Source organism: Hetaerina americana, unplaced genomic scaffold (assembly GCF_022747635.1).
Source record: "Hetaerina americana unplaced genomic scaffold, ioHetAmer1.1.p SCAF_22, whole genome shotgun sequence".
Classification (NCBI taxonomy): domain Eukaryota; kingdom Metazoa; phylum Arthropoda; class Insecta; order Odonata; family Calopterygidae; genus Hetaerina; species Hetaerina americana.
The window spans coordinates 5,034,202-5,060,365 of record NW_027286786.1 but is presented as its reverse complement, the minus strand read 5'-3'; the positions used below and the strand labels follow the sequence as shown (position 1 = coordinate 5,060,365).

The following is a 26,164-nucleotide window of genomic DNA, read 5'->3' as shown; positions in this document are numbered from 1 at the left end:
GGCTACAGATCGCCACCCTCACCATGCCCTCTCGCCATTGGAATCCCCTTGAACCCTCCAGGTTATTGCGGCTTGTGTGTGAGGCGCCCGAAGACACCCGGCATCCGTACCCACGCACCATCGCAATTCTCACAGTTCCCATCATCTACAGTCTCTTATGAATCTGAAATGAAATTGCATATTCTACCCCATAAATGAATGACCTCGTCGGTCAGCATGCATAGGCTGCAACTTCTCGCGCGGAGGCATTTCGTGACACGGGTTCGGCGAATGTGAAGCACGAGGATCGACTTGTAAGATTCAGTAAATCAAATGCCGGTGCCAAGCGAGGGCATGGCCGATGAGGCCATTCGGAAACTTTGGCCCTCCAATAATTAGCGACGGGAACTGCATAGCTGGGAATCAGAATAGTCAAGAGTCTCTCGGAGACGTTAACGGGCGAATCGTAGAAAACACAATCCAGTTAATCCGTGGAAAAGACTTGTTATGTGGAATGTTTGGCATCAGAACGCACAAGCCCTTCCACCACGTCAAGGTTGAAGTCCGGGGAGGGTCTCTCAGATTATAGGCAATCAATGATTTTTTAAAAGCTTTTTCATAAACACGGAGATTTTACCCTTGCCAATATGCACGTTTTCATTTCTATCCTAAAAACATGAAATTTACCACCCGGTCTTATTTGTGTCTTAGTCCTTAAATGTTTTTGTTGTTGCTTGTGAAATGCGCTTATCATGGTAGGGGGGCCAGTTCCTTTCCCTGTGTCGGCTGTGGTTATCCAGGAAGACCTGGTATCCGATAAACCACATAGCTTGAGTGGAGCTGCAGGTGCCCAGAGAGACCTGCCTGGAATCGAACCTGAGCTCTCTGGTCAGTAGTCCAATGCTCTACCCCCTGGAATACCGTGACCTACAATTCCTAGGATATTACCCCCAAAAAATGTTATCCCCAAAGTACCCCCAAAAAATATTTTCCGTTATTTCCGTAATGCGCTCCAACGGCTGAAGTTCTTTGCAGCTGACTACGTTAAACTTCTTCAACGACAATTTTTAAGGATTCAGCTCAGAGAAAAACCGACAAAAAAAGTGATAAACGGTGAGAATTTGGGAGAGGGGAGATCAGGGGAGCGATACAGAGTATTCTGAAGTGAACTATGCATATTTCCAGATGTGGTAGATATAGTTATTTGTAGATTTTCTCCATTCGTCGATTGGGCTAAACGCCTTCGCTAAGGAACGATAAAAAATTAAAAATTTCTAAACATTACCTTTTCCAATGAGGAATCACGGGAATGCTAAATATTTGTATGCATGTTCATATCAATGGAATGACATTTTTAAAGCCATTTGTTGAACATAAGCCTTCCATTAGCATAAGAAACGCCACGGTGGGTATAGTTTCCCATGCATGTGTCAATTTTGCATGTGGTTTTGTTCCTTTTTATTGGTGATAACCTAACAACCCGGCCATACGCCCTTACGGCGGCTTGTGGGGTATTATGCAGATGTACATGAAGATTAAACCTTCGAACGAACGCTGTCTTTTGGGCCCTAATAAAATCTTTCCACATGGGACTTGAAATTTGATGAAACCTCTCTTATAGACTAGTGTTTTTCTTGTAAGTCTATTTAAACTGCTATGTTGGGAGAAAATGCCCCCAGCACAAATGTGTAATAAATTTAATTTATTTTCTAATAATGCTAATAGTTTTGTGGCAATGAAGTCGAAGGAGTGACTCGAGCAAATTGCGCACAATGTTTCCTCCATCGCACCTATACCCTCCAGTTCCAACTGAATCAATTCCAGCTAAGGGGCTGCCCCGTGTATTTTCCCTTGCAGGCGCCCGACTACGAGGTGCTGTGGGTTCTGCGGGGCGGCGTAGTGGCGTCCGCCGCAGCATCCGTGACCCTCGCCCTCTCCACCCCGATCATCATCGCCGCGGCGTGAGTACTCGCCATCGATCCTCAACATCGCGACTTCAGCTCATCAACGTCCCAATTTACCATCACAATTGACTCGAGATCAACTTCGATACCAGGCATATACGGACATATTTAAAATGATCGAGGGATCTGAAATTAAACTCATAATTATTTCGCAAAAATTCCGTTTCTTGGTTAAATTTATGAAATTAGTGCTGTTCCTCCACTTACAAAACCTTCCGTTTACTGGTTTATAATTGCTCCAATCCATGACCATAGCAACAATGTCAACGAAGACAGATATCAAAATAAACATGCTGGAATGTTTCAGAAACGGTATTTTACGTATGAAGAGTGCAATTCAACGCAGTTGTAATTTTTCCTCCGGATAGGCGAAGGAACAAAAATAGCAAATCGTGTAAGTTCCCTCTTCCCCACATTATTGCACGGGCTTCACACTCGAGTACTCCAGGATTAGCATAAATGTCGAATCGATGCGATGCACATGGTGTGCCTCTTTCGTGGAAAAATGGGAAACATGAGGTGGAGAATAATTGGATTGTATCAGACCGTCGACTGGATACTAGACTAAACCGTGAGGGAAGGAGGTGGCATCTTCTACATCTACATCTACATAATACCCCGCAAGCCGCCGCAAGGGGGTGTGGCGGGGGGTGTTAGGTCACCAACCGTAAAAAGGAACAATACCACATGCAAAAAAAAACAACACGGAAAATTACACCCACAGCAGCGCACACACTCATGCAAAAATCCCTTCATCCAACACTCATGCGAACACATACTATATACCGCAAAACAACAAAAAACTGCACCCCAGGATGCAGCACGAAAGCTATCCTACAACACGCAAGCTAGGACACAACAAGCAAGAATGTGAAACATCACTACCACGTGAACATGCACCACTAAACACTCTACCCCCTGAGGAGACTGTAAAAGGCAGGGAATGCGACCTAACGTTGCAGGTAGCAGGAATTTCCCCCCGCGGAGAGGGACGAGGGACTGAAAGGGAAACTAGTGGCTCTCATCCTAATTCTTCCAATAATGTCGTGACACTGCTAACTTGTTCATAAAAACATTTCGCAAACCTAGCTGCTCTACTGTTGCTCTCGATCTAGGTCATAAATTAAGCCTACTATACGCCGTGAGGGTTGCAGCTTACTCTAGGTGGGGCCTTACTAACGTGAAATAACATAAAGCTCCTCGACCCTTTCATTACTATTCCCAAATATCCTTTTCATGAATCCTAACTTTTTATCTGCTATTTCACCAATTCCACGAATGTGTTTTCTCCTGGACATATCCTTAGTTATCGTTTCACCCAAATATTTTACCGATAATACGTTTTTTATGTTGGTTCCCTGTGTAACCTCGATGGAATGAGTATCATCGCAGAAAAGAGTTCGCACGAGTTCGCATTGGTCAGCGAGTCGCCGTGCTCCCTCGAAAGCGGGAGCCCCCGAGATGCTCGTTCGCGGAACGGCGGGGAGGGGGTTATTGTGTGTTGAGGGCGTGTCGGCATTTGTGCGGAGGGGGGCGTGGTGGGCGTGGCGGTGGGCCGCTTATTGCGTCCTCGCCCCGCGTTGGCCGTGCTCTCGTGCGTCCCGAGTTGCCACATCCGATCGCCGGCTCCCCACTCTCTCTCCCTCCGCAGCCACGCCAGTGCGCGTGTGGGAGCGAGTCCTCTCCCAGCTTCTTTTGCATGTGGTATTTTTCCTTTTTACGGTTGGTTACCTAACACCCCCCGCCACACGCCCTTGCGGCGGCTTGCGGGGTATTATGTAGATGTAGATGTATTGGTGCGGCCCGCGGGCGAAAAGCGAATACGCAGGAGACAAGAAAAAGGTACGGTGCGCGAGGACGGAGGAGGTCAAGAGCGACAGCGTTCAAATATTCTCAAAATTAAGAGAAATAGGTTTCGTCGGAAGCTGGAGAGCATTTGAATAGTGCGGAATGAATGTGGCAGAGATAAAAGGAGCAAGGCAAGAAAGATAGGCTGGGATATAAAAGGAGCAAGGTAGTAGTACGGTAAAAGGAGTTCGGTAGAAGGGGGATTACTCTTCCAAATCCATCGCTCGCTATCCTTCACCCTCCACAGTGCCTTTTGGGTCGAAAAAGAGAGACGGAGGGCGCTGTGTCAGTTCTGGAGACCCCGTCGTTCGCCACAGAGCGGTCACCACCGAGGATTATCGGTCGCGGGGCAATCGAAAGGGCTGCAAATTGGCGTGCAGGGATGAGAAAATACATAGGCAAGGCGACCGGCCCCAACCGGGGGAATCGACGATTGGCGGCCGCGGGGGCTGAAAGAGGCAGTGCTCAGGTTTCGCCCCAAAGGCACTGACTCTTGCACGTCTTGCTAACCCGCACAAAGGCATGCGCGAAAGAGCATACACTTGGGACCGAATCAAAATTTGTTTCATTTAATTGAAATACCGTGTGGGACTCCTCCATCTTCATTTCGAATTCTCGGAACGTAAACAGAACATGGACTCACCAGAAATACAACTTTCTTGCCGGAAGTGGAGTGCAACTCGTGCAATGCACGCCTAGGTGTTGCAACTGAAGATTGACAAATCACGCGGCGACGACAAATAACGCAAAGACGCCAAGGAATCTCTCAGATCTGATGGAATTTCAGTCGGACGTATCGAGAACGAGCATAAACAGTAATGAAACTTCGAATGAAAATTGTATTTAAAAAATTAATGCCATGTCAGTTGGTACTCCAGAAAAGAAATTATTAATAAATGTAATATTTATCTCCATTAAGCAATATTTAGATACCCAAAGTGTAGAAAAAATTTCCCGGTATTTGTTCGCTAATTAAGATCATAATATGGTAACAATGAAGTCTAACGCCAGGTTAAAGAGGACACGACAGTGTGGAGCAAGTGTAGAGACTTAATGAGGAAGTACTATCTTGGATGAAAAGAAAAGGTTTCCAGGAGGCAATCGAGTCAATTTTGGACGATGGCAAGAAAAAGGGTTCAGATGAGGAAAGATGGGGGAATAGCAAAAAAGGGATCCCGAGAGCAGAAAATGAAACTATAGGGAACTATAGCAATAGAAAAAGGATACAAATGGCAACAGACAGGATGATTCGAACTATACATAAGTGAAAGGTATTGGAAGAGTATAAACATCGAATCAGGTAGAAGCAAGTACACTAGGAGTGCAGTTTACGAAGGAAGAGTTTAACAGGAAAGGGCTCGGCCAATATGTGATAGCACGATCTGAAAGTAAGCATGTAAAATCTATACATAGTGTTCGAGACCGGAATAGAATTTAGTAGCAGAACCAGAAAAGATTCAAGTGAGAGGAAAGAATATGGATGAGCTATAAAGCCAATAAGTTTAAACATAGTAAGAGAATATGACATAGATGGGGATAGCTTAGGTACAGGCATAATTGATTCCAAGATAGAAAGAGCAATAAAGGAATTAAAATAAACTTAGTCCATGAAGATACGTTTATAAAATCCCGAAGAGATTGCTAGAGCTTTTAGGAAAACGTGTATGGAAGAGTTTTTAGGGATTAATTCGTACAATTTCTGAGGGAGGAATAGGCCAGAAGATTTTTTAAGATCAGCGTTACTTCCCATCCCAAGCATGGGAACGGCAGCCGTAAGTGAGGACGATGGACAAGGAAGTTTGATTGGGCACACAGCTAAGTTGGTACTCAGGACTATCAATAGGAGGGGTTTTCGTGGCAGTGAAAAGTCATTTTGAAAGCAGGAAAGTTTCATTTGAAAATAATGACATAGAAAGCGTTTGGTGCACCGTACTACGGACCAATCAACCCAACATAAATTTAGGCTCCTTCTACAGACCTCCAGACTCAGATTTGAAAACACTTCATACCCTCAATAATCAAATTTACAATTTTACACGTAAATATAACAACAGCATCAACATAATTGATAGCGACTTTAACCTTCCTGGTATCGATTAGGATGTTCGCGGATGACACGGTGATCTATCGGGAGATATCTGGGGATGAGGATCGTTTTATTCTAGCGCAGGATTTAGATTTCATTACTAAATCGTGTTCTAACTGGGGATTGACACTAAATTATAATGAATATTCGGTGGTAAATTTCTTTAAAAGATCAACGGGATTTGCTTACATATCAGCTGGAGTTGACCTAGAAGTAGTTGATACGGTAATATACCTAGGTCTTACTTTCAATAAAGACTTAACTTGGGGGACTCACATAAGTAAAGTCTGCGGTCAGGCATATAAAAATTGGGATTCATTAGACCCATTGTCGGAGAAAGTGACTCGAAGGTCCAGGAACGTTGTTACCACGTTCTTGTAAGGCCTCATTTAGAATACGCATGCAGCGTGTGGGATCCGAGTGAAAAAGGTCTCATTCGGGAAATTGAAAAGGTTCAACGCTGGGTAGCCCGTTTTGTTAAACATTTTTCCGATAAAACGCAAAGCGTCACCGAAATGCTCATGGAGTTGGGGTTGGAATCATTAGAAGAGAGACGATTCAATGCAAGATTGAAATTATTAAATAAATTCAGATCCGCATGTTTCAGCACCGAGGTCTCGCAAATTATTCGTACTCCTACATACATTGGTGGCTTGGATCATGCATATAAAATTCGGGAAATAGATGCCAGAACTAGCCAGACTCAAGGAATCCTTCTTCCCACTGGCAATACGGGATAGCAACTGCAGGGTTATAGATAGCGAAAATTCCACTTGCCACCCTCAGCGTCTAAGGGAATAAATAGATATGTGCTCCCCATGATAGGCGTGGTGTTAGAACAACCCCCAAATATTCACTTTAATTGGCCGTATTTAGCACTGAACCCTCTATTTCGTAGTTTATATCCTGTTCCTCGCTTCGTTTGTTCCAAAATTTCAAAACTGCGCATTTATCTATATGAAGTGTTAATCCCCATTTATTGCACCATTCCGAGATATTGTCTAAGTCTCTAGAGAGTAGCTCGCGATCTAGTTGGCTCCTTATTTCCCTGTATATCACCGTGTCGTCAGCAAATAACCTCAGATTGCTACTAACGTGTGTGCTTAAGTCATTTATGTAAATTAAGAACAGAAGATGCCCTATTACACTTTCCTGGCGGACGCCCGAAGTTACATATCTATCCGTTGAGCACAACCCATCTATGACTACTATTTGTTTGCGGTTTGACAAGAAGTCTCCAATCCAATTAATAATTTTCTCGTTGATCCCATAGTATTTCAGTTTATGTAACAATTTATTGTGTGGGCTTGCTTGTTGTGTCCTGGCTTGCGTGTTGTTGGATGGCTTTCGTGCTGCATCCTGGGGTGCAGTTGTTTGTTGGTTTATGGCATATGTGTTCGCATGAGTGTTGGATGAAGGGATTTTTGCATGAGCGTGTGCGCTGCTGTGGGTGTAATATTCCACGTTGTTGTTTTGCATGTGGTATTGTACCCTTTTACGGGTGGTGACCTAACACCCCCCGCCACACGTCCTCGCGGCGGCTTGCGGGGTATTATGTAGATGTAGATAATTTTAGAGAAAATGATTATTAAAGGGATGACCTGTTTGTTTTCGAGGTGTGCGATAGAGTGCATAAACTGATTCCAAAAAGCTGCGGGAGATGCCGCAGGAGTAACTTTATGACGAGTCATCCGCTAATATCCGCCAAAGTTTCGGAGTGTATGAGAACGCCTCGATAGCTAGACTGGTTAAGACCTCGGCCAGACATCGAGGGATCCGGGGTCAAATCTCAGTCAAGGCGAATGATTTTAACACCCTGAATTTGTTGGATTGAAATGCACAAACTAAGTAGAATTTGGAAATACGACTTATCAGAAACCGATCTCGGACTGCTCAGGTGCGATTGGTGGATAGATAGCCGAGTGCTTGGAAGATAAGGGTGTTTATCATTATGACCTGAGATTTTCCACGTATACGCGGAAGAAATATGAGGGGATAAGCATGGAATGGACTGGAGATAGGAAATAAAAGAAGGTGAGGAATTTATCAAATCGGTTACCTTTGCGGATGATCAAGCGTTGCCTATATAAGTCATCAGAGGGGATACACTGGCGAAGAAGCGTATTATAAAATGAGTGTCATCGGTAAGTGATGGGAATATATATAGATAGGCGGGTCATCTGAGAAAGAGGAGGGTTCAGTGAACGCGAAAGTAAAAGGCAGACGAGGGTTTGAATTAACTTTTTCGGACCAAGATGGAGGGGGAATTCGGGCCCGAGGAGAAAAATAGCGAGAGACAAAAAAAGAAAGATAGAAAAAAATGGTGGTGAGGCTGAGGAAAGATGCAGTAGGGAGAGACCGGTGAGCACTTTGGTAGTTGGTGTGGTTTCGCATAGGCGGAAGTGGGGGATTGGTTTCATTTCACAGTTAAACTTTCTCGGAAACGTTTTGGTGCAAAACACATCCATTTCCAGTTCTTCCCATTTCTACGTATTTTACCAAATCCTCCACATACACAAGTATGTTAAGCATTTAAATTGAATTAAGGCTAAAAGTTTTCGCGCACAAGAAAAAATTATAATAATCTGTTATTCTGTAAACAAACTTGCACGTGCGCACACGTCTTCCTACCAATTCAGATATTTGCCTCAATTCATTTACGTTTTCCGTTGGATGTATCCACCGCGTTTATATGCTCGCTGTGAACGTAAAAATATAATTAAAAAATAAATATTAAAAAACATTAAATTTCAGCTTCCTTTTAGTACAAAAACAAATATATGATAATAGTATATCGAACCATAAACACGGTTATCAATCGTGGATTGATAGACAATGCCATGACTCACTTAGTACTAATCCAGAGAACGTGTGACATTCACATATCAGAGTCCCCGCACCCTTTCCATCTGTCGCCAGTGGTCAACCATGAAGCTCTGGTACTCGAAACATCTGGCAGCTGAGATTCCCCAGAGGCGTCCCCGGGAATCAAACCTAACCCTTCAGTCAGATATAGGAATATCTCTCTTGTTCCTGGAGAATTCAACGAATGTGCAATGAAATCTTTAATCGCTTTTGGGGAATGCGAATATTTTGCAGTTCCTGGGAGCCAAGCGGATGCCTCCCCCTCGCAAGAAATAATAGAACCATCCTCCCCTGCAAAACCTCCCCCACCTCCCCTGCAAAACCTCCCCCACCTCCATGCAGCTAAATAGATTGCCGTGTGCCATTCACAAAAAGAAGGGATTGATATGCTTGCCAGCCATTGTGAACGGGATGCAGTCGCAGTTTTCATGAAAGGAATACCGAAATTTCTTTTCACATGCAATGGGATAATGGGACCTTGAGATAAAAATCGACGGGACAGGTGGTTGGCACATCAGTTAGCATTCGCGCTGGGTTCCAACCTTTCATACGGTTTCTGGATTGTCTCCAAATATTACAAATTTTACTAAGAGCTCTTGTTTATTGTACCCCGGAGCATTGGGTAACGCTAGAAACATATTAACTGAAACAGTGCCAGCAAAAAAGTGAACGGGTGGGCATGGCATTGAAAGCGAACAGGTTCAGCGGCCACTTCGAAGATAGCCAGTGCTGTGCGGCGGGTCTTTGGGACCAGACTTGACCACCTGGAGCAGTCCGGGCGCAATGCAAATCAAAGGCTTGGGAGAACGTGGAAGGGAGGGTGGTTATGGATTAATTAAAGCATTTATGGGGGAGGAACTCGGGCGGAAGACTGAAGAAGAGTGCTAGTTCCTATTCCAAAAAAGGGAAAGGTAGTAATATGTGAGGGCTCTGTGTAGATCTTTTTTGCGACGAGTTTCATTTCGCATGTAGCTATAATGGATTTAAGGATCATCAATACGAAGTTGGAGAGGTGTAAAAATTATCCCATCACAGAGAGATGAGAATGGGTACTATTGTGAATATTTTCCTATTTTGTCTTTTCAATCAGTTTTTCAATAGTGTTAACTTTCACACTGGCAACACGCAAATCCGCCGCGTGGCGGACCAAAGCTCTCAATGGTAATTGATCCTCTAGCTGCGCCCAGGTAGGCTCTCGTTCCTCCACACAGCAATCAAAATTTAGGGTTAGAGTTGGAATAAAATCCTCATTAGTGTAATTAGATTTCACAATTAATTCTCCTTGCAAAACTGTTTCCAGACCGTACCTCTTGCAAAAAGTGAGAAAGGTCAATTTTCCCGTCCCATGCACAACAATATCGCAAGGATCCTTTTCATTACATAGAAGGGTTACACTTTCGGGCTGGGGCGCAACATAAACCCAGTTGCTGGAGCCGGTAGGTATCCATACCGTTTGGTTTAATTCAACGATTTTACGTTCGCAAAACGAAGGGATTGCATAAATTGGTTGCTACATGCCAGCTTCGCAATCCTTGTGGACCTGCAATAGTTGTAATGGATATAACGGTCTACAGATTCTCCAATGGTTAGTTATTTCCATACCATTTTTAAATTCTTCCAGGGAGAGCTTCAAAAAATATCTTTTCATTTTATCTACTAGCAAATACGGGTGATTTGGTTGAATAAAAATGAACTTATGTTTAGTTTTTTCCACTAGAGTAGGTAGAGGCAACACATGGTACACATTAAATCTAATTTCATGACAGAGGGGAAGATATAACACGTACCCCAACAAATCCTTGGATGAAAACAAATCTAATTTTAACAATTTTACAATAGCATTGGTGTAAACCACACTCGGGGGAAAAGGAAGGGATAGTCATTTGGGCTAATTTGGTTGTTCCTTCTTCAATATATATTAGTCACATCGTCAGGGCTAATTATCTGTAGCTGCCACACCCCCTTGTGTGCACCAACGATTGCATCCAAGATGGTCTCGTATTGATGAATCGCACCATTCACGGCATGGATCAATAAGGTCAAATGTTCATTAGCTGTTATCGTCAGTGAAAGGTAGGCACTCTGGACCTTTTATTCCCCCTTTTAACTCATTTACATAATGTCTCAATTTCTCCAACCCCTCCGACAGAATGCCTTCGTGGGCTTCCACATCCGCTAAAGTACTGTTCACTGTGGAAATTGTGGATTTTGGCATTGTTACATGTTGTTCAACTATAGTAAGGAATTGAGAGCGTTCCCTCTCGAGTTGATTTATCCTATTTATATAAAAAGTCGCTTCGGCCTCATCTGAAGTCCCGAAAAGCATCTTACTCACTTCGCCTATAAAATTGAATAATCCCCTACTCCTTCTCGCCTTGCCCCCGGCAAGTTGAGTGATCATTCGTCGCATTCCTTCCAATTGGAGAAGTCTAGACTTCACTCCAGGAACTAGGGCACTGCAGCCCGTGAAATGAATCCAGCTTGCATTCTTATGCAAATCACAGCATTCACCTGTCAACCTTGCATACTTCTTAACGGTGATAGCGTTGTCATATAATTGGGCTAAATTCACATAAGTAACTATTTTCCACTCACTGTTGAAGAGCTCAGCTTCACCTATATTATTGTAGAAAATCCCTGGGGTCTTCTCGTATGTTACCTGCAGATAATCTCTTACCATGGCACAAGTCACCAGCAGTAAACAAAATGAGACTATGGGACTCATCCTCAGGCTGCCTGTAGAGAGTTAGATAAACAATTTTAGGCGATTGGAGTGAACTTTTACTTCTCCTTTTCTCCTCCCCTTTTTAATGGTGGCGTTCACTCCATCCCTACAGATGACCTCATAAGGACCCGTCCATTGGGAAGACAGTTTTTCGATCTCCCTCGATGCACACTTTCGTCATACAGCAGCAACTTGTCCCCCCTTCAAATAGCTGCAGGTTTGCTGACTTGTCATAATGTTCCTTGCTTCTTTCCTTGCCCCTTTGTAGCACTTCTTTAGCCTTAGAGTGAGTTTCATTCATTCTTTGTTTTAGTTCCCTTAAGTAATCGTTGCAGGTGTAGATTATGTCTGAGGATTCCTTTTGCAAAGATGTAGGAAGATTCGCCTTTCTACCGAACATCATCTCGAAAAGGAGTGAAACCTGTCGACGAGTGAGGTGAGGTGTTGTGTTAAACACAAAAATGGCGTATGGGATCCAAACATCCCAATTATAATGTTCGCAGGAAATGAAATGTCTGAGAAATTCCGTTAGTGTCCTATGACTTCTTTCTAAGGCGCCGTTTGATTGCAGCCGATAGGCTGTCGTCTGTAGTTTCCTTGTTCCTAGCAGGCGACAGGTGATCTTGAATACTTCGCTGAGGAAGTTGCTCCCTTGGTCGGATAGTAGAAACTTAGGGACTCCATTCTTCAATATTATCTTTGCCACCAGCGCTCTGGTCGCCGTTGACGCCTCTTGGTCTGGTAGCGGAATGGCTTCCGTATACTTGGACAAGTCGTCCTGAAATGTCAGCAGATACTTATTTGCACTAGAGGCCGCAGTTAAAGGTCCCACGATGTCCACATTACATTTTCCGAATACGAACTCCGGGGTCGTGGTGATGACCAACGGCATTTTGGTTTTCCTTTGAGTCACCTTATTTTTCTGACATGACTCACAAGATCGAACATACTCCTCCACATCACGCTTTATTCCTGGCCATTTATTAAGCATTTTCATTCTGTTATAAGTGCGGTTCATGCCCTGATGTCCCCCAACGGGCGAATCATGAAATTCGTGCAATAATTCCCTCCTTTTTCCTACTGGAATTTGGTCGCTTTTACTTGTTTCATGCACAGTCTCCTGGCCAGAATCTACAACACATATCCTGCTGAGTGCATCGGCGTTAGTGTTCATAGAACCCTTCTTATAGACTACCTTAAAATCGTATTCTTCTAATTTAATCCACCACCGCATCAACCGCGAGCTTGGATCCTTAACATTCATTAGCCATGTCAGTGGTTTGTGGTCGGTTACCACAGTGAATTTTCGGCCATACAAATACGGTCGGAAATACTGTGTCCCCCACACAATTGCTATAAGTTCTCTTTCAGATGTTGAGTAATTTATCTCGGCTTTATTTAATGCGGCTTGCATAAGTGATTGGTAAGTCCTTTCCTGATGCATCTTGAGATAAAACGGCCCCCAGAGCCCTGTTGCTAGCGTCAGTAGTAAGGGTGAAAGGACGCGTGAAATCAGGATATTGGAGGATTGGCTCCTCCACCAAACATTCTTTTAGCTTTCGAAAGGCTTCTTCCTGCGCGTCCTCCCATTTGAAATTAACCGCGTTTTTTAGCAATCCATGCAAGGGTGCGGCGACTCGGGAAAATCTAGGGATGAACCTTCTGTAATAGCCACACAGTCCCAAAAAACTCTTCAACTCCTTGGTGTTGGTAGGTCGTGGGAATTCCTCTACCGCCTTAGTCTTCAGAGGATCCGGCTTTACACCTTCGTCTGAAATCACATGCCCTAAGTAGTTTACTTCCCTTTGTAAAAATTCACATTTTTCCGGTTGTAGTTTCAGTTGATACCCACCTAGTCTCTCAAATACCTCCCTCGGTTTTTCATTATGAGTCTTAAAATCACTTCCGAAAACAACGATATCATCAAGGTAAACAAAACAACGCAGCCCTTGAAGCCCAGTCAAAACTTTGTTCATTAACCGCTGAAATGTAGCGGGGGCCCCCTTGAGGCCAAACGGCATTCTTAGAAATTCAAAATGGGCGTGACCCGTAATGAAAGCCGTCTTGCATCTGTCTCCCTCCTCCATGGACACCTGGTGGTAGCCACTGGTCAAATCTAGAGTACTAAAGTACGTTGCATTGCCAAGTTGATTGAGTATCTCCGTAATATTTGTTAACGGAAACGCATCACCCACCGTGACTTCATTCAGTTTCCGGTAATCAACCACGATCCTCCACTTTTGTTTCCCGGACGCGTCTTTTTTCTTGGGGACAACCAGTATGGGAGAGTTCCATTCACTTTTGCTGGGTGCTATTATTTCGTCTCTCAGCATTTCTTGGATCTGTCTCCGCACCTCCTCCTTGTGGACTTCGGGAATTCGGTATGGACGAGTGTTGATGGCGTTGCCTTCTTCTCTGGTAGGAGTTGGAATTGTATGTGAAACGGCAGGAGTGCAAGTAAGTTTATCCCCAGGCAAAAAAAATACGTCATGGTATGACATGCATAATTCTAGGAACTCTTCAGCTTCTCATTTACTTAGAGGGCCAACGCGCAGCTGCTGTTTAAGTAGCCTTGCCCGTGTGACGTCTCGTCTCTTCACATGTGAAATTCCAACCAGCGGCTCTTCCTCTATCTTTTACAATAATTTCGGGGGTATTTCACAGTCTACCTGCGCCTCGTTGGTGTTAATTATGTTGGCTATACATTCCCCGGAGATTCCAACGGTCAAAGCCCCAGCCAGATAAACCCCTTCCCGTAATTTCTCTCCTGTCAATAGTCCTTCCCTGTGGATGGGGTTAGGATCTTCACTATACAACTCAACTTCGCATGTAGATATCAGGACAATATGCGGATCAGCTTTAAAGAAACTTGGCTTCATTAAACGGGTGGTGGGGAAATGTAATGAAAGAGTCAAAGAGAAGCAAAAATTCCACTTGCCACCCTCAGCGTCTAAAAAATAATTAGTTCTATTTAAATGCATGCTCTTCCACTAACCTTATGTGTTTTGCTATAATAACCCATTCTTTCCGAATGACCTCATTCATGTTCTGTTCATCTGTTTTTAAGTTTCCCTTTCAATCCCTCGTCCCTCTCCGCGGGGGCAAATTCCTGCTACCTGCAACGTTGGGTCGCATTCCCTGCCTTTTAGAGACTCTTTGGGGGTAGAGTGTTTCGTGGTGCATTTTAATGTGGTGTTTCAATTTCTTGCTTGTTGCGTCCTGGCTTCCGTGTTGTAGGATGGCTTTCGTGCTGCATCATGGGGTGCAGTTTTTTAGTTGTTTTGCGGTATATGTGTTTGCATGAGTATTGGATGAAGGGATTTTTGCATGAGTGTGCGCGCTGCTGTGGGTGTAATTTTCCGTGTTGTTTTTTTGCATGTGGTATTTTTCCTTTTTACGGTTGGTGACCTAACACCCCCCGCCACACGCCCTTGCGGCGGCTTGCGGGGTATTATGTAGATGTAGAAACGTTCGCAGCGGGCGGGAATCGTCAGCTTCCTTCTCATTTCCTTTTCTGCTCCCGGTCGCTGATCCATCTCCATCATCAGTTTCCTCATATATACCTTCTTTTGCTCAACATACACCACAGCGCCTAATTCCCCAAGCATATCTCTTCCCAAGATTCCATCAAAGCTAAGAGACAAACGGGAGCCATGTATTATGTGAAATTCTACGGTGGATTCCTTACCCTGGCACTTTAACGTAAAATCCACTCTCCCTTCGGTGTGCATGAGACCATCCGTTATTCCCTTTAGAGCTATTCTCTCCTCGGGGAAATAGTTGGTGCCTTTCCTTAATAAATTCCCCTTAATTAGACTTACGTCGGCCCCCGTGTCCAACAGCAAGCACAACTCGCCCTTCTCCCACTCTTTGCATTCGAAGGTAACGGAATCTCCACCATCATTCTCATTGAACTTGGCCTTATTTACCTGCCTGACGGCTGCTGGTTTAAAACCCCTTTTTCCATCTGTGTCGTTATCTCCTCTCATTAGTGGTTTCGAACGTTGGGGCCTCTCTGCCTTACTGCGACAATCCCTGGTGAAATGTCCAAAATTTTCCACACCGGAAACATTTACTCCTTTCGGCCGCCCTGCAACATCCATCTCCTTCTGAGTGATTTGATGGTCTCACACGCGTTCTATTTCCCACGTGTTCAGGATTATTTGCTCCTCCAACAAAATGTATTCCCTTGGCTTGATCTGACTTAGACCCCTTTGTAAAACACTGTGACGAGATGTGGCCAGATTTCCCACAATGTTCACACATAAAAGGATGCCTTAGAGTTTCCCTTTCCTTCAGTGACAAGATGGCGCTCTCCTCTTCCAGTGCTATTTCCACAGCATGGGGTAACGTAATCAATTCCCCCTTGCTCCTCACAATAGTCTGGATGCCCTCGTTTGCCAACCCTTGGATGAAGCATGCCTTAGCCAAGTGGTCAACTAAATTTACGGCCCCCCTAATTTCCTTACATCTACACAACATCTACACAACACCCCGCAAGCCGCCGCAAGGGCGTGTGGCGGGGGGTGTCAGGTCACCAACCGTTAAAAGGAAATATACCACATGCAAAAAAACAACACGGAAAATTACACCCACAGCAGCGCACACACTCATGCAAAAATCCCTTCATCCAATACTCATGCAAACACATATACCGCAAAACAACTAAAAAACTGCACCCCATGATGCAGCACGAAAGCCATCCCACAACATGGAAGCCAGGACACAACAAGCAAGAAACTGAAACATCACCACCACACGAAAATGCACCACGAAACACTCCTTAGTTGCTGACACTCTCTTAGCGGCCTCACGGAGATCGGATTGCATGGAATCCATTCCGCTTCCCCAACTAGCTATGCTCTCTCTAGGACCTTGCTTAGAATAAAACATGGTACACGCGTAGAAGTCCAAAGTACACCTCGTTGTAAAATTTTCCTCCAAAATAGCTCTAACCAACGGCCACGTGTGCGTGTTAACCCTAGCTGAAATTTTCGAACGCGCATCACCCGTAATACTCGCCTTCACGAATTTCAACAGCCTATCATGCTCGGCAGGGTCAACAAGATCAAAAACCACGTCGATATTCTCTATTAATTCTCGCAGCTTACGGTTATTCCCGCTAAAAGGTTCACTAATTATCTTCATTGCCTCCGAAATTCCACGGTAATCACGACTTTATGCCGGTTCCCCATTTCTGGCCATTTTCCAAGATTGACACTTCAAAGTTCGCCCAAAATTTTAAGGAGAGGGTATGAGTGCGGCTTACGTACAAAATTAGCAGTACCCTCGCGACCACAGCACACTGTTGTGGAAAAATCGACCGCCCTTCCTTGGCTCGCCTCCTCCGATGCACGATCCGCCTGCGTTTCCCTCGCCAGCGTTGCGTCGTCGCTCCCTTCGTCGGCCGTCCGTCTGCGTTTTCCTCGCTGGTGATCCGCTCGGTCTCCACTCAGAAGCTCAGAAAGCACGCTATTCCGATGTTTCCGCCCGAAATTTATTAAGAATGACCCAACACACCACTCTTAACCCAAGGAAAAGAAAAATAAAGCCAAACACAAACCCCAGACACCTGACACCAGATTTTTATGCCGTATCCCCGCGTCTTCGAGGGGATATTGGCGACACGAGAAAGTACCCCACGAGTCGAGTGGCTGCCTCGAGGGTAAACGGGGGCTTTTAATTTGGTGGATTATGGCGTGGAGAGGAGTTCGTTGATAGAAATGGGGGAAAAGGAAGAACTAAAGAGCGCACAGCGGCGGTCCCGATTCAACTCAAATTTAATGTAGTCTAGGCAGAAACAGAGGTCACAACAATGTATACTATATCCCTTGACACGGCTTGGCACTTCCAAACAGGAGAAGGGGCCCAGCCCAACCTTCCTCTCTGATCTCCAGTCCCAGACTGGCTTCTTCGGGATGACATCAGTCACCCGTCGTCGTTATCAACATCCCTCTCCAGGCAGAAAGGGGGGGGGGTCGGCATCAACCACTGGTCCGTAGTCCACGGCGAGCCACCAGTTATCACTGTGGGTCTATAGTCCACATCGAGTCACCAGCGGTGACTGGTGTTCTCGCACCCACGCCATTACTTGGCCAGTGAATCACACGGCAGACCACGCGGATGCAACATAGAGAGGAATAGAGAATACAATCAGGGTCTGTTTGTCTTTTTCGTATATTAGAAGAATGTGTTTGATAGAATTTTTTAGGTATAATTAAAGAATGAAATGCAGAAAATAGGATTGTATAGGGATAGGAGACTTATCTGCAACATGTACACGTCTCAGGCTGCTCAGGTTCAAGTGGGGGACGGGTAGTGTTAGGAAGAGGTGTAAGGCATGGGTGGTCATTATCAATCTCGTTATTACTGCTTTTGAAAGTATACGTGTATGTGGAGGATATGGTTAAATAGTCGTCGAAGTAATTGAAGAAAGGAATAAAAATCGGCGGGGAATTAAAAAAATTAGGTCGTGCGAAGCTTTCCTTCGCCAGTCAGCTGAGGGATTGCAATATTGATGAACGCAATGAAAAATTAGTGCGATGGGTATGGAATGAGAATGAATATAAATGAAACAAAGGTGATGTTCCTTTAGAGAAAGAGAGTGGCAAAGTTAAACGCCAAAATGGGAGGGCAAAAACTAGAGTAGGTGGAAAATTTCACGTATCTCGGAAGTGTTTGACCAAAATGATCAAAGTAGACCCGCTACATGACACAGGGAGAAGAATAGCGTGAGGCAAAGAGGCTTTCGCGTGAAGAAGGGAGTTGATGGCAGAGACGTTGTTGGGTTAAGATAAGGCTCATCAAAACTTTGATATGGAGTGTGGTTTTTTACGGCGTGGAGGCTTGTGAAATGTGGGTGCGGAGAAGGATGGAAAAGGCTAAGTGGACAGAAAGGAAAGCAAATGAGGATCGGCTAGGTATGGTGAGATGGGAGGAGAAGGGATTGTTAGGAGAAATGATAAGGAAGCAGAAATAATCGATGTAAAGCGTATTTGATCGGCAGTGGGATGTTGAAGGCTGTGATAGAGGGAAGAATGTTAGGCAAACGAGGAAATGGAAGGAATAGGAAAGGGATGCTAGACGGGATGAAGGGAGGAAGTAAGTACTCAGAGATGAAGAGGGGCTTGTTGTAGAGTAGGATTTTGGGTTGTGTTTTGTTAAGAGGAACAAGGAAATAGTCGCTGTTTCGTTGTAAAAGTGTGTTCTGTTGTCAGCCAAACCCGATCTTTACCAATAAAAAACTAATAATGATAGAAACGATAAACCCTTAAGGTTTACTTGAAACTAACTAGGATCACTCAGCGTTTCATACCTAGAAGTGATGATGTAACAGTTTATTTTTGTAGCTCTTCAGAGTTAATACACTGTGTTTGAGTAAAACTGCCTTCATTCCGTTCCACACTTTGGGGTTCTTTATGTGCCATTTAAGATCGCAAAATTTTCATATTTCGTTTGCTTGTTCTGATGTAGACATCACATTTTGCCATTTATTAATAATTTTCCTCCTTCTGCTTGTGGATTGTTTAAATGGAGAATGATGTGTTTAGTGAATTCGACCCAAATTAAAGTCAATCTCTGTGCGAAAGATTGGAAAGGTCTAATGAACTCTTTGGCCATTGAGAAGCAAACTTGATCGTCTCATGATTCATGGAGAACCTCATCAGGTGAGGGCAAAACTAAAAATTCTCAGAAATCTGTCTTTGATTTTCGTTTTTCGACCAACGCTAAAACTATGTTCTGAAAACATTTTCCCTTAAAGAGAGAAAAATAAATCATAACGCAGGCATTGTTTTATAGTGTTCACTCTGGCTCACCAAGCTTACCGACAACGCCTCTGACAAACACGATTTCGTCGAAACATATTTGACCTCAAAGAACTCACGTATATTATTTCCCCTCACTCCTTAGGGCAGCTAAATATACTTATCACGTACTGATAAACAAGCCAATGATCCACTCACGAATTATTGCACAACTTTAAGTTCCCATGAGCCATTTTGGCTTTCATCTTAAAAGCGTCTATTTCTTGCGCAATTTAGAGCTCGCAATCAAAGGAAGTGCATTGGGTGGACTGAAGAATTGGGGCCGATCCGAGAGGAAGCGAGCGAGCCTTCACTGAGGCACAGGTGAGAACGAAGGAAGGATTTCCGTGTGAGAGGTTCTCTTTTTCGAAGGGACTCTGCGGGATGAGAGCAAAGGTCGCCTCAGAGTGCCCTTCGTTTCGGCGGCTGAAACAAAGGACATCTTCGAAGACAAAGGGGACGTCTTTTATCCACTCTGAGTGCGACGTAGGCGCGATTACGGCGAACGAGCGCGAAGTAGGCAACGTCAGATGGCGACCCTCGGTACGTTACATGAAAGATTCTATTCACGCAAAAATTAGAGAGACCCTAACGCATGATTTTAACTAGAGGCAAGGAAGCTCTGAAGGTTGAGTACGAACTTTTAAAAATAGAAGAGGATTAAATGCAAACACTCCGTGAAAAAATGTCTGGGAAGAATAGGAACGACGGACGCTGAAAATCAGTGTTGAAGGAAAAAGGAGGTAGTCACGTAAACGGGTAAAAAGAGCAACGGAAGGATGGTATGGAGGGAGGACTGATTCATTGAGAGTGGGGCTCTTAGTATTTGGGATGAATATGGATCCAGAGACTGCTAAAGGGAGCACTTGCAGGATTTGTAGAATTAAGAAGAGGAAAATAAAACTGGGTCAAACTCATTCGACAATACGGGGAGGCAGAAGTATGCGAAAAGATTGTAAAAAAATTCCTCGATTTTTTTAAATGGGAAACTTCCAGGAGGACGCAGCGGGTGCAGAAAAATGCCGCATGCCCGACCCTCATTATTCGGTGGTGCGTATTGATTAATTTATGTTTTTGAGCATAACTATTAACAAACTTTTGAGAATTTTCTCACTCCAAACACAGTCACTGTAAATATGTACAAAGGGGAGAAATTAAATGAATAATAAGAATGTAAAAATAAGTGACCTCTAAATAGTAAGAGTTTTTTGTGTTCACCAGTCTCCAGTGTCCATGGAAAGAAAATGAAAGGTCAAATTAGACAGAATCTAAGGGGCGCAGTATGAATTTTAATGCCTTGCAGGGGATGTGTAGATTATCTGCTTGCATCAATGAAGCACTCCCAAATGTCGCACTTTTGTTGATTTGGAGAAGGCGCATTCCGGTAGACGGAGAAAATCTGAACAAGGTTTTTTCGAAAATACGGATAAAACGAGCATTTTTTAATGGATGCAAATCATGTAAATAGTACGGCGAAAGCGATACTTGGAGCTATACTATAAAACTAAGCGAAATGTGTATTGTCATAATAGATGTTCAATGTGTTCAGGTAATATTAATCTTATTTTATGTCATGATGACGGGAAGCACGGCGCGAGTAAGAACTGCCCGTACACCCGATCCACAAATACCCAGCCAGGAAAGAATTCATTTTTCTCTTTAACAGAATAGAATGAATGGAAATTAAACACATTCCAAATAAAAAAGTCGCGTTGTGTATAAGAGGGACGAGTGCATTGTAATGGAAAACGAAGAAATAGTTGAACGAGAGGAATGCACTGTACATGTTGGGAGCAAGACTGAGAAAGATATTGGGAGAGATGAAGGGCTTTATAGTCGTGCGAATGTCGGCAGAAAGGTAAACACTCGCACAGAGTTCACAGATGTGGTACGTTGACCTATATATCTACCTAGGCATATTATTATGCGTGGCAAATGCGGAAAAAACGAGAGTGCAATAAGTCTAAGCATCCCCACATTATCAAGATGGATTGCAGATTATAAGTTCTTTGATTTTTATTTTTTTATTTATTTACTCAGCAAGCCACCACTTGGGTGTGTGGCAGGGGATAACACACCAGACTAATTTTTACCCGAACATGATACCATCACGGTCGGATAACGTTATTACGATCCCTTATTGTTCTTGGAAAAAATGGCATATTAAATCTATCTGCTCTACACTTAATCTCTCTAATATTATTGACATGATCTCTCCTACCGTAGAACGATGGGGGTTATAATACATTTTCAACATCATCGCTAAAAAGACGTCCTTCCAATTTATACAGGAGATTGAATCTGTAATTTTGCTTTCGCTCCGTGAGTGATTCCCAGCCTAGCTGCTCTAATATTTTTAGTTTACCGTAACAACGCTATATAAATCTAGCTCCCCTACGCTGCACGCAATTCAATTCGGCAATCAATCCAACTTCGTGAGGATCCCATTCATACTTACAGCATATACTAAATGATGCCTAACCAGCGAAAGACGGCAAGGAGGCCTTCAAGGAGGGCCGGGAAGAGGTTCACGACGATGCTGGCAGCTGTCAACCAGCAAAACCGACAACAATGTGGCTAGTGTCCGACAATTGTTGGAATTTGACCGTCGATTGATTATCAAGATAGTTGCCAATGAACTGAACTTGTCATCAGCTGTGTTATGCGTTATTACTGAAGATTAAGCGATGAGGAAAGTGTGCGCCAAGCTAATACCCAAGGTATATTCAGACAACCAAAAGACCAACGGAACGGAAACTTCAAGTGGATTTTTGTAACGTATTGAAAATGAACCTGATTATTTAAACAACGCCATCACTGATGATGAAACCAGGGTTTTTTAATACGTCCCAGAAACAAAATGCCAAAGCTCTGAGTGGCACACCTATCAGTCCCCCAAGCCAAAAAAGCCTAGAATGAGCAAATCAAGACTGGAAACAATGCTTATTGTCTCTAAGGACAGTAAAGGAGTGGTCCATAAGGAGTTTGTTCCTCAAGGACCGACTGTTAACGATGACTACTACGTGGATGGATGTCCCGAATAGACTTCAGAAAAGGGCCATTAGGACGAGAAACTTTAAAACATTTACTACCAATACATTTAATGTTTCCTTGATATTACGGTTTTTTTAATTTAATTAAACGAGGATCGTCTCCTTATTAATATTGAATCCCTTATAAAATATTCCTTCCGATGCTATATCTGATTCGTGTTAAAGGTAATATTGCCAGCCCTGAGCCTCACATTATTTAAATCGACATAATTTGGTAAAGAAGACTTTAGAGATACACTATTTGACCTACACTTTAATCTAAAAAAGCTCTGCAGTGCTCGAGTATCCTACCCGCTACGCACTTGGCGGCCTCCGGCGAACGAGTGAACACCAAAACGGCTCAAGGGGGTTCCTACACGATTGGATCGCCGGCTGAAGGTCGACGAAGGACGTCTCGATATCCCTGCAGAATGAGGGTGAATTTTGGATGAATTTGGCGGTGCTTTGTGAAGAGCGTTGCGGTAAAAATAGGAAAGATAGCGCGCACGGAATGAGTGCGTTATGAAGAAGTAATGGTTGGACTGCCGATCACGGACAAGAGCATACAAGAAGTGCACCTTGGTCACGTCGAGAGAATGTATGGGAATGGAATCAACAAGAGACATGTGCAGAGTAAATGGGTTGAGAGGAAGGGCCGAGTATGAGAAAGTCACGGGCGAATCTGATCGCTGAGACTTTCGAGAGAAGGAAAAACAGGATTTTCAAGAAATTTAGTTCATGCGTGAAGCAATATATTTTGTGAAACAATGAATCAATAAAAAATGCTCTTTTGTGGTATTCCAATGCAATTTGTTGCTGGAAAACTTTTACAAATCACCGTTAAAAAGTGACGCACGAATAGCGTTTCAATGCATTGGCGTCATAACCAGGTTAGGCATCGAAATAACAATTCCCTTCGCAACAAAGAGAGGCAAGGAAGGAAGAAAAAGGCAGGGAGGGGTAGGAGGAGGGCGGAGGCTCTTTTGCACGACTGCTGCAGGGCAATGGACTTCTTAATGATCTTTTGATCCTCTTAATAGACTTCTGAATAAAATTAATCCTAAAATTTCATTTGCAAGTGATCTCGGATTTAATCGCTCTCTTAATTTTCCAGATCCATTCACTGTCTCTGCGGGAGGTAGCAATGTCTTTTTTCCCATATTTAGTAGGCCTACTTCACCTGCTCGCGTTATTCCTGCAGACTCGAGACAAATTAACCGTCATACATTTTCTTCCTTTAATCATTGATCCGTCGCATTTTTAATGCGTTAATATCTAGATGGAAATTCAATGGATGAATTAAAATAATTAACAAATAACCTATTTATTTATTTATTCAGTATTAGTCCGAAAACAGCACATTTTGGCCTTTACATCGAACTATTAACAACGATAACAATGGTCACATTCACAAACACCCAAGCCCTAGGTGGAGGAAAACTCACCCAGGCGGGAATCGAACCCACGACCCTTGGAATGGCAGACAAGGACGTTACCCCGCCGCCACCGGGGTCGGCATGCTAATATTTATTCACTAAGTTGCGTAGATTTACTCGCTACTTAAAAAGAAAGAATAAGTCCAGTTGACTACGCGTGCTCAAACCTATTTTTAGGCAACAATGCTAATCACATTGTTCGAAAAACCCACACAGAAGAACTATGTCTTTTAAGACTCCGTAAATTTAAGTAATAATGTAAACATTAAGTTAATGAGTGTTTTAAGACTTAATTTAAAGTGTAAAGACTGAAAAAGGGAAGTGAAATGTACGCACTGAAGTGTGGTATTTGAGAAGGGGTATGTTGTACAGATTATCCGAAATTTTAATGTCTAGGCCTATAAACATTTTAGTGTTTTTAGGAATAATTGTGAATTGAAAGAACATTAATGTCAAATATCATTTACGCCGTGACTATATCACTGATTTTATTGTGACCGTTTTCCACTCGACTTGCATTGGCAGTACAATCATTGAATATTAATTTGTGTGAGAAGGGTCTCTTTCCCGATTAATGAAATCTCTAAAGGACATCTGCATTACTTTTAGAATAATTAAGGGATGGATTTAGTCGTGCTTTCCTGAATAGTGCATTATTATTTGGGCATTGATAGGTCAATTGGTCACAGGGCTTGTGTTAAACTATGAGAGGCTCTGGAGCTGATTGAAATCGTCTCAAAATGAGATCTTGGTGAAGCTTCAATAATGTTGGAGACTTTCTCATGACTATGAAAATACAATCGTGACTTTATATCCAGCTCATATACTTATCAGGGTTTTCCAACCAAATTTTCAACTTTCATTTTCAGATGCATAACTCAGTGGAAACCGTCCTCCATCGAACAAGAGAAAACCGCAATTTCATCACTCCCTCGGGAAAGAAAAACACGAAGTAGTTGGATTGTATTGCATTTATCTCAAGTAACAACGAAAATGGTTTTCTCTTAGAAGCTTTACGGATGGAAGATGGCAGAAAAGATAGATTTGTTTTGGCCCAACGTTAATGTCAAAGAGCGTGATTTCGCTGCTTATGGGAAGGCTCTCAAGGCGACATACGGGCACATACAAGGACTGTCCGTATGATCCACAGGCATGCCACCCGTAAATGCACGCAGGAGAACATTTTCGATCGATCAAGAGGACTTAACTAACGAAGTCGAGGAAACGAGAGTCAAGTGCATTGAATTTGTTGAATTTGACGGCTTTAGGCTTATTTAATTATTTTGTTATTACATTATGATTAATTGAAAGGTTAATTCAAAATTTGTTATTTTTTACACACTTACGTAATTGCTCGTTTAGAAACCCCATTTGCGTTTGCTTTTCTTTTTGACGCATCGTTGATCGTAACGAGAGTAAGAGTTTTTCCTCATCCACCTGCTCATCTGTGATGCGGATGTCCCTCAAAAATGATGCGCTCTTGGATTTCACTTTCCGCGACCTGAACTTCATGACTCACTTCCATGCAGTTAAGCCAAGAAAATTTATTTCAGAACTGGTGAGCATCCACATCACATGCTCTCCAACAGCTGATTACCTTGAGAAGGAAATTCCATTGCAAGCGTGTCATTTTCAGCAGCTAGAAACTCGGAAAATGCCATTAACACGGAAAAAATATGAAATATCTTTGACTTTGAAGAACACTTGGGTTGGCTCGTGAATAAATTAAAGTCACCGATGAAATAAAATTGCCAAGGACTTACGGCATGGGGTGAATTAGGTCTACATATATTACACGTACACACACTTAATTTATTTCTGACGTAAATCGCCGCGGCGACTGACAGAGAGACAGAAAATATAGCATACCGGTTTACAGATGGTGATGTCAAATGTAGAGCTAAAATGAAGTCATAATCAGCATGCTGGATCGGAGCTCGACAGGTCTTTAAGTCTGCGGAAGAGAGAAATTCCTTCCGGAGATTGAAATTTCTCTTAATTTACTGTCATTTTGGGAGCTGTTTGTTTAACTTATTTTTTGTGCCGCATTTACAAATGGCTCGCGATGAAAAATGAGGTGGAAGGACAGCAGCAAGTCATAAGTTATTAATTACATTTGGTGGTGATTAGCGTCGCTTCTCTGCTGCTCTTTCTCAAGAGAGGCTTGCCCTGCATTTGATAGGAATTAACAAAGGAAACAAGATTGGTACTTCTTCACCTTTAGCTAAGCCTACATGAAAAGAAAACATTCTTCAGGCCAATCTGAACCAGGAGGGATTAACGATACATATTTACAATATAAAATACACGTTATGGCTTTTATTATGAGAACAATAAAAAATGAAGGGTGACAACTCACCGGAGAGCAAAGGAAATTCACCATGAACGAATGTGAATTGGGGTTGAGAAACGGTAGGAAGGGCC

At 43.2% G+C, this 26,164-nt stretch overlaps 1 protein-coding gene across 1 annotated transcript in view; it reads left to right on the top strand.

Moving 5' to 3' along the window:
• LOC139689333 (high-affinity choline transporter 1-like) overlaps window positions 1–26,164 on the top strand; it is a 172,589-nt gene that overhangs the window by 72,055 nt on the left and 74,370 nt on the right. The window contains exon 6 of the mRNA XM_071586416.1: window positions 1,837–1,940. Within this exon, the coding sequence (XP_071442517.1) occupies window positions 1,837–1,940 (104 nt within the window). The remainder of the gene's footprint in view (window positions 1–1,836; window positions 1,941–26,164) is intronic.